General features: G+C 42.8%; 1 protein-coding gene across 3 annotated transcripts in view; it reads right to left on the reverse strand.

Moving 5' to 3' along the window:
* Positions 1 to 5,939, reverse strand: part of LOC139386060 (vasodilator-stimulated phosphoprotein-like) — a 29,364-nt gene extending 23,425 nt beyond the window's left edge. The window contains exons 1-2 of one of the 3 annotated variants that reach the window (XM_071131476.1): positions 5,808 to 5,939; positions 5,635 to 5,687 (exon numbers count right to left, since the gene is read on the reverse strand). In XM_071131476.1, the coding sequence (XP_070987577.1) occupies positions 5,635 to 5,639 (5 nt within the window). In that variant the 5' untranslated portion in view covers positions 5,640 to 5,687; positions 5,808 to 5,939. Of the gene's footprint in view, positions 1 to 5,634 lie in introns of all 3 variants that reach the window. The other 2 variants (XM_071131477.1, XM_071131478.1) reach the window with 2 other exon arrangements.
* Between the last annotated feature and the right edge of the window lie 3,455 nt (positions 5,940 to 9,394).

Consider the following 9,394-nt stretch of genomic DNA (forward strand, 5'->3'; position numbering starts at 1 on the left):
TAATGCATTGTCTTAGCATCCTCATGTATGGCAGAAGGGAAAGTCAGTATTTGTGACAGAGTTTTTGGCGATGGCTGACGCTATAAAGCTGTTTTCCACAGATCTCCCTTTCCATTTTCACCTAGGGAGGAAGAGAGAGTTATGAATGGAGAGCGACAAAGAGAACAAGAGGGAGAAATTGCAGCCATTGCTGACTGTGCATTAAAACTTTACAGTATAGCTTCCGCAACAAGCTTTAGCTTCACCAGGTCAGACCTAGCCCATCTCAGCCTCAGCCAGCGACCATTCATGCTTGTGATTTTACAGCATGCAACAGAGATCCTATTAAAATTACTATTTGAGTTCCTAATTCTATGGTGTCCAATGCCTAGTGTTTAGTTTCTCACCTACAGCTCCAGTGACGGTGCAATTTTACACTGTGTAAGCTATGATGCCCTCGGCTTGTTGGGACAAAGCCAACCAAGACCTGGAGTTGCCCAGGGAATCATAAGGAAAATATGATGTTTGTTCCAGAGACACAAGTGGCCCTGAGAAACCACAGTTTCCTCCTTACCTACAGCATCTATAAGGATCAGCTACAGGCAGCACGACATTTCCTATTGATGGGATATAAAAGGAGAAACTAGGAGCATTGGGATTGAGGGATATGGGTGTGTGAAAGTGTACTAGCTAGGGTGGAGGGAAGGAACAGAATGGTGTACATGGGAGTGTCAGGCAGAATCCCAAACCGCCCCTTCCCCTCAACTCAATTTGCACGTTCACCTCCGCTTTATGCACAAGTGTCCCAACGCTAGCTGAGGGGGTAGCAGATAATTAGACCCTGCAATAGCCACATCAAACAAGCCAGGATGCCCCAGAGCAAAGTGCTATCCCAACACACACTGCGAAATGTTGAGTTTGCGCAACTTCATAGGAAGAATTGAGAGTTGAGCCTAATTATGAGACATGCATTTCATTCACCGTCAGTATACCGTACTATAGGAGGGTGTAGAGGGTGTATTCTTTGGTCAGTAACCAAAGCCAAACTGTTGCTTCCTGTTTACCATGCCCTAGCCACCATTCTGCACCCGCCTAGACGTGTGAGTGACAGCGCTAAACAAGGGGGGATATTGTAATCTAGATGCTTAGTAATAGAAGAAAACCCACAACCACCAAGGAACCTGGATGTCCCTATTGCGACAATATAGGCTTATTTTTGTACATTGTGCACTGCATCTAATTGCTTTAAATGGAGAGCTTGTGATGAAGCATGTCACAGATTGCTCGGCCAGTGTCATTCAGTGTTAATGATGACGCACAAAGTATTTTCAGTGAATACTACAACACACAAGTTCAATTGATTTCCACACGAGTCCAATTGATTTTCGTACAGGGAACCCATCTGAATCTACTTTGATGAACAAAGGAATTAAGGAAATAGTCTACTTATGGAGACATGAAAAAATAAATCATACCAACGATTGGTGATGACAAATACACAATGATTATGTGCCATAAAATGACTGTTACATGACTGTGCCATCAAAGAGACAAAGTTAGAAAAACAACATCAGCCATAATAAGTTCTGACTTCTCAGCTAGGGGTTAAAAGTTCACTGATGATGGTAGAGGGGGAGGGGAGGAGAGGGTAGCAAGTGAAATACACTCCATGTGAATCTACACAAGCCAGTCTGGCCTCCATAGCCCATTTCAATACAGACAGGCAGGCAGACAAAGAATGACATGAGAGAAATAAAAGGAGACTGTAGGTGAGTCAGAGTGTGTGTTCCTGCTTTTAAGTAGATCAATACTATACGTGCTCAGCATGGAGAGAGTGAAAGGGGAATATTTTAAACTCGTGAGAGAAGCCTTTTATCACCCCAAACACACGTCGGCAGGTAGCCGTCCTGTGTGTTTGGGGTGATTTGATTTTACGAGCGTTGAGCCAGTAATTGAAAGGTTGCTGGTTTGAATCTCAGAGCAGACTAGGTGAAACATCTGTTGATGGGCCCTTGAGCAAGGCATTTAACCCTGTAAGTCGCTCTGTATAGGGTTGGAAAACTTTCCAGGAAATTTCTGGGACATTTTCCATGGGAAGTTAAGTCCAGGAATTTTGGGAATTTTGCTTTAATTCATCAAAGAAAGTTAGCTTAATACAGTGAACCTTTTTTTGTGGGATACACAAGGCAATTCTAGGTCTTGTGGCATATTTTGGTTAAACTATCCCCAATTCAATGGAATTGCAACCCTCTGCATGCACAGTTCTTCCATCACATTCTTCCATCACATGCACAGCTGATTCTCAAGATCTTGCACACTAATGAGATGCTATTGAGCCCACACTACTACACTGTCTGAGCCTAGGACCACATACTTTCTGGTAAGTTTTGATTACAATACTGAGTGGGGTGAATACATTTTATAGGACATACATGATTTTTTGTTGACTAGTAAATAGTAGCCTACAGCAAAGTGGGTTTAAATAATTTCTAACTTGTTAACAATTCCTGATACTTTAGTATAGTTTTTTCTACTATGTGGGTTTTAGCTAGCTTGAGCCTGCTAACTGAGTGTTAATTCACTTGTTTCCATACATGTTTCATTTTAAAACATTTATCTTACAAAGGAGTTGTTTAATCTAACTGCTTAACTATTTATCTGTACATGGAATTGTATGTTTTTTATTTAATCATCTTTACAGGAAAATGCCACAGGCACTGTCTGATGTGTGGAGACATTTCACTACAGCTAATGTAGAAGGAAAAGGTGTGTACATTTGCAAATATTGTGACAAATCATGTGAAGAATGCAAAGATGCAGAATCATCTGGCCAAGTGCATAAAGTTCCCTCAGTGCTCACAAACAAACAAACACTGACAAAAGTCCCTCTACTTCTATTCGAGGTGAAAATGATGAACCAAACACCTTATCGATAGCAACAGCTCATGGTCCTCCTGGAATCAGAAGTTTTTTTGACGCTGATGAATGTCTTGCTCAAGCTGTGTATGCAACTGGTTCACCTCTGATGCTCACAGGCAATGTGTATTGGAAGAGAATTCTAAATGTTCTTCGCCCAGCATACACCCCTCCAAATAGAAATGCATTATCTACTAAATTTGCTGGATGCAGAGTTCAGAGTTCAAGTGAAGGTCAAGCAAATCATAGAGAAAGCAGACTGTATTGCAATCTTCTCTGATTGGTGGTCGAATGTTCGTGGGCAAGGAATAATTAATTGCATCATCTCCACCCCTCAACCAGTATTCTACAAGAGCACAGACACAAGGGACAACAGACACACTGGTCTGCAGATGAGCTGAAGGCAGTCAATGACCTAGGACCACAGAATGTTTTTGCACTGGTGACAGGAAATACTGCGAACATGAAGACTGCTTGGTCTAAAGTGAAGGTGTCCTACCCTCACATCACACCCATTGGCTGTGCTGCTCATGCATTGAATATGCTCCTCAGGGACATCATGGCACTGAAAACAATGGATACACTACATGAGAGCCAAGGAAATGGTTAGGTATGTGAAGGGTCATCAAGTTATAGCAGCAATCTACCTGACCAAGCAAAGTGAGAAGAATAAGAGCACCACATTGAAGCTGCCCAGCAACACCCGTTGGGGTGGTGTTGTCATGTTTGACAGTCCCCTGGAGGGGAAGGAGTCTCTTGAAGAAATTGACATATCACAGTCTGCTGATATGGACAGCCCCATCAAGAGGATCCTCCTGGATGATGTATTTTGGGAGAGAGTGGTAAGCAGCCCGAAACCTATAGCAGTAACCTTTGCACGGATTGAGGGAGACAATGCCATCCTGTCTGATGTTCAGACTCTGCTTACAGATGTAAGAGAAGAAATCCATACTGTCCTGCCCACTTTACTGTTGCTCAAAGCAGAGGAAACTGCAGTTCTGAAAAACATCAAAAAACGTGAAGACTTCTGCCTAAAGCCCTTACACGCCACAGCGTACCTGTTGGGCCCCAAGTAATGCTAGCAAGAGCATCCTGTCTGGTGCAGATATCAACCAGCCCTATGGTATCATCACTACCGTGTCTCACCACCAGTTAGTACCAGACACCTGGAACGAGTCACAGCAGGTGTCGCTTTGATAACAACAATGAATCCTCCAGCTGCCATTAACGAAGACTGATGCATTTCCTGTGTGACAGTGTAGTCTGAGATAGAGAAACATGGAGGAAACCGTCTCAGCTGATTATGGTTATAGGGAGGATGTTTGCACAGCCAGGGTGGACAGAGAATATGGTTATCTTTGTGTAATAAAACTTCCTTGGATGTATTGACTGAGGTTTCTATTTATTAGATTTGGGTAACCTCAGGATCTAGGCCTACCTGTATTGGGAGAAACCATGGCACATTTAACCAGCTGGCAACACTCGTCTCAACATTCACATATGTTAAACTATGCTGATTAACTTGATTACGTGACAGACAACATTACATTCCTCACCCATTATGTAAGCAAGGTAAATGACATGACCTCAGATGGGGACAGAGCCCATTCATTCATTAGGCCTAGAAATGAGTGTTGGCTTTAACAAAGTAAACCAAAGTGACCAGCAACAGGTTAAAAACAATACAAGGCCTTACTTACCCAACTTGGTTTTGCAAAAGCAGTGAGAGATTCAAGATTATGTATCCTTAACCAACTTGTTGCACAGGTTATAGAATCACAACAAATATACATTGTGGATAGAGTCCCAGATAGATTATAGAATACAAATGTACATAGGCCCAGGTGATATGCGAGGGGCCATTGTGTTAGAGTCAGGAAAAAAAAAACATTCCAGAAAAGGCCTAACTAGTCTTGGCTTCAAATCGTGTAATTGCCAACTTCACAGGCTGCAACAGGATGTGGAATTCGTAGACTGGCTTGTTCCATGCTCGGCGCAATTTGGTTGTGTGTATAGGCCTGGTTGGCCAACTACGGGGGAAATAGGGTCCTTGCATGGATACGTGGAACTATGGCAGGCCAGCCGATCAGGCAACTCCATGTCTAGAAGTGGAACTATGGCAGGCCAGCTAACCAGACAACTCCACGTCTAGCATGCACAAACAGCGTGCTCTACCACAGGGCACCATTACAGATAGCAGTTCCATTTCCCACCAAAATGTCCCAAATAGGACACAATAAATATTGATTCCATGATACATGTAAATCACCATGGGACACAAATTGTAATTCAAGTAAAGTACAAATTACCCGGTCTAATGCCCTCTAGGCTTAGGCCTATTGTACTGGAATTAGGACACTTGACAATATGTTAAACTATGACAGAGCAACAGGCTACTACCGTATGACAAGGGGACAGACACCGCTCGAGCTGGCATTTCTATTTTTCTTCTCTCACTCATGCGCTACAAAGTGATACATTGTATAAGGTGCTCTGCATTGAAACAAGTTGATTTAGTCTGGCGGTCACTCTGATGCTGACATGTTTAGGCTATCTCGAGTCAAAACTATACTACCAAAACAGTTCGAGATCTATCGAAGTTACAATATGATAAATCATATGACTCAAAACAAAAACTTGCACCAGCCATGCTCGATCACTACAAGCGCACAAAATCGATATGTTGTATTGTAGTCACAAAACAAAATGAACAGACCGATCAGATTTGAATCGCTTTACCTCATTGTTAGAGAGTGGAGATCCTCTCCGATGCAGTTTTTTCGGCCTCAGATCTAAGCCCGGGGTTCAAAAACAAAAAAATAAAATAAAAACGACGATATCGGCAAGATACACATCTATATACACGTAAAGGGATAGCCTACGATCCACAAGCAGGATAAAGAGAAGCACACCTCGATGATTTCCTGGTTTCGGGGAGAGAGGAGTTGAAAGACTGGATACAGTAGTGGAGCGCGCTTGCCAACTCCAATCAGGATCCAAGACTCATCTCTCCTTTCTAAACAGACTACCATGCACGAGCGAACACTGTCAGGACAAACTAAAGCCTCTTTCTCAATTTTGTCAACGTGGGAACGTTGATCGATAATGATGTGAATCTTCTCCAGACCTTCTCGGTCTGTGTAATTTAATTGGTGTTTAAACTCAACCCGCCTCCAGCTTTCAATTCGAAGTAGGCTTTCTTTCCATGTTCACCGGCCCCTCCTCTTTGTAGTTAGAAAAAAAACGTATTGCAATACAGAATCCTTAGGACGTCCCTACCCCCCATTGAAGTGTACGTTTTAAGTGGGTTAAGGTTTGGGTTTTGGCTAGGGATGTCCATGTCCCAAGGATCCCGGATAGCACTAACGTTGGGAAAAATCCACACCACTCTGCATTTCCCTAGTGGTTGAAAGGCATAACTCCAATTCGGGTGTTCAAGGCAGTTGGTGGAAAGTTGAGAACATACTGTACTTTGAATTTAAGCAACATAGGCCTGTTGCACTAAACATGACTGCCCTATCTATAGTCAACGTTGTGCACATAACGTTAATAATGGTGAGACAAGTAGTTTAAGAAACTAGCTGTAGACTCAATGTATGTTAAAACAAATAATTATATTGCCACATTCACCAGTACAGTGCACCTGGAGCAAATTAGGGTTAAGTGCCCTGCTCAAGGGCACATTGACAGATTTTTCACCCTCCTGGCTCAGGTGTTCAAACCAGCAACCTTTTGTTTACTGGCCAAACGTTCTAACCGCTAGGCTACCTGCCACCACTATAGGCCTACTAACTTCATACATAATGAAGGAGGAAGATAATGGGAAAGACTATTTAAGCAATAAGGCCCAAGGAGGTGTGGTATATGGCCAATATACCACGGCTAAGGACTGTTCATTGGCAGGATGCAAGTGAATTATAAACTGGGTGGGTTGAGCCCTGAATGCTGATTGGCTGACAGCCGTGATATATCAGACCATATACCACGGGTATGACAAAACATTTATTTTTACTGCTCTAATTATGTTGGTAACCAGTGTATAATAGAAATAAGGCACTTCAGGTTTGTGATATATGGCAATATACCACGGTTAATGGCTGTGTTCAGGCACATAAGAACAGCCCTTAGCCGTGGTATATTGAACATATACCACACCCCCTTGGGCCTTACTGCTTAATTAAACAGTGTTGTCACCACCATGAAATATTGCACTGTATTTTCTCCGTATGGGGGGAGGGAACTGGAGCAGAAAAGGGAGGAATGCATTACGTCTCGATGGCTTGTGTAAACATCTGAAGCACTGATAGGCCTTAATACACACACACACACACACACACACACACACACACACACACACACACACACACACACACACACACACACACACACACACAACAGCTGACCATTCTACAATCTACTGAGCAACTGACAGCCTGTCACACAATTTTAGCACCCTCCATTCAATCTGCTTTCTGCTGGCCACTACTGAAACTGCACCCAAAAATAGAGTACACATTTTCAAGCTCATGTTAATTATATAATCAGATTTTCCTCAGAAAAGCATGTCATTTTGTGGAAGACTGGGGAGAAATTGAAAATGTATTTGTGTGTCAAAGACAGTCCCTCTACTCCCAAAAAGTGGTTCACCCAGAAGAAGACCGTGCTGTAATGTTAGGATTCTCCCCTCCTGTCCTCTGTACCATGTTTCCACAGTGTGACGTCAGTTCTCTCCATAGTTGGCACAGTTTCACATGGGGCCTGATGGACTTGGACACCAATGATTAGATAATATGAGAGTTAGATTAAGGTAGAGACCAAGGTTATGTTAGAGCGGCTGGAGAGTGATAAATAAAAGGAAGACTCGGGTACATTGTGTGTGTGTGTGTGTGTGTGTGTGTGTGTGTGTGTGTGTGTGTGTGTGTGTGTGTGTGTGTGTGTGTGTATGCCCTCATGTCAGTGAGTCTAGGACTGTAGCAAAAATGAGAGAAGAGATTGAAAATTAGTCTGGGGAAAAACTGGAATGGTGGTAGAGGCAGGGGGCTTGAGTACTAATCATTTTAATAGGGATTAATATGGGTCATGGATTATTTCACTGCGCATAATAGATAATAGAACCATATGCAAGTTATTTTGACCACAGATTATTTTTCAGGAAATTTCAGAAACAGGTGAGACAAGTTAATGATCTTCTCACCTAACACAATGTCCAAAAGATTGTTTGTTAATACAGCCTAGATTTATTAGAACATTTTAATTATAATAACATGCCATTCAGTTAAAAGTAGTGTATGTGGACAGGAGAGCGGGGGAGGGGTAGAGACACTATGTGTTTGAGATCTGGGCTGGTCGCCAGGCAGAGGGAAGCGAAAGAAATGTAGCCCAAATGAGTTGACCCTGACTAGGTCTATGACCTCTACTAGGGAAATTGGGGAGGGGAGGATCACCTCAAATATGTAAGTCACTGCACAGTGGAAGAAGATAGGTCTACCTTAAGGAAGATGCACAGCTGAAACTCTTCATTTTGTCTTCATGGGGACAATGCTTTATCAAACCTTAGAGGTTTATCCCTCTTTAACTTTTTGTTCGTCTGTAGACTGGTGGTGTTTGACACGCACCTTGAGTGTTGCTCCGCATTCTGCACTCATGTAGCCTGCAGTAGTTAAAAAGTTTAAGCAAGCCCTCTACTGGGCGGCCAAACAACATACAATACTAATATACACCGCTAGATGGCAGAAGATACTACAGGTTTTAATTAAGAGGAGAATGGTTTTATGGGTTGACATTGATGAAGTTTAGACCTACTATTTTGTTAGAGAAAAAAAAACATTCCAGTCAGGTTGTATACAGAAAATACATTTGTCTCTATGTAGTCTATAATTTCACCTTTATCTGATTGATAACAGGAAAAAGAACAACACATAGCAGAGCAACATAGCTGGCCTGGCCATGTAGCAGTACACATTGTGTCTCCACATTTTCCTTTAGTCTGCCAGTAACATATGGAACGTCTATGTATTAATACTTCTATATTTAGGCCTAATTAAATTAACAAAAAAAATCATTAAATAATGTTGGCCTTGATGTGTGGGGTAGCATCACTTTTTCACTGGGATGAGGTGACCTCAAGTGTGTGTCACAGGAGGTTGGTGGCACCTTAATTGGGGAGGACTGTAATGGTTGGAGCGGCATGTATCAAATATTCCATTCGCTCTGTTCCAGCCATTATTATGAGTCGTCCTCCCCTCAGCAGCCTCCACTGCTGTGTTATAGAGTTGCTACTCTATCACTCTTTCTCCACCTGCCTCGCTGCACTGACACCCCGACCATGGATCTGCTTGGAAACAAACTGTGGCAGCTCGGGTTACCGAGCACGATCGATGGCGAGTGTGTGCCTCATGCCGGGCGAGGGTGTTGCGCGGAGTATCGACACATGCCCGAATGCTATCATAATCACACTTCCCCTCCTACGCGCCTTCTGCCCCAGCTGCCTACTGAATAA

This window comes from Oncorhynchus clarkii, chromosome 27 (assembly GCF_045791955.1).
Source record: "Oncorhynchus clarkii lewisi isolate Uvic-CL-2024 chromosome 27, UVic_Ocla_1.0, whole genome shotgun sequence".
In the NCBI taxonomy this organism is placed as follows: Eukaryota; Metazoa; Chordata; class Actinopteri; order Salmoniformes; family Salmonidae; genus Oncorhynchus; species Oncorhynchus clarkii.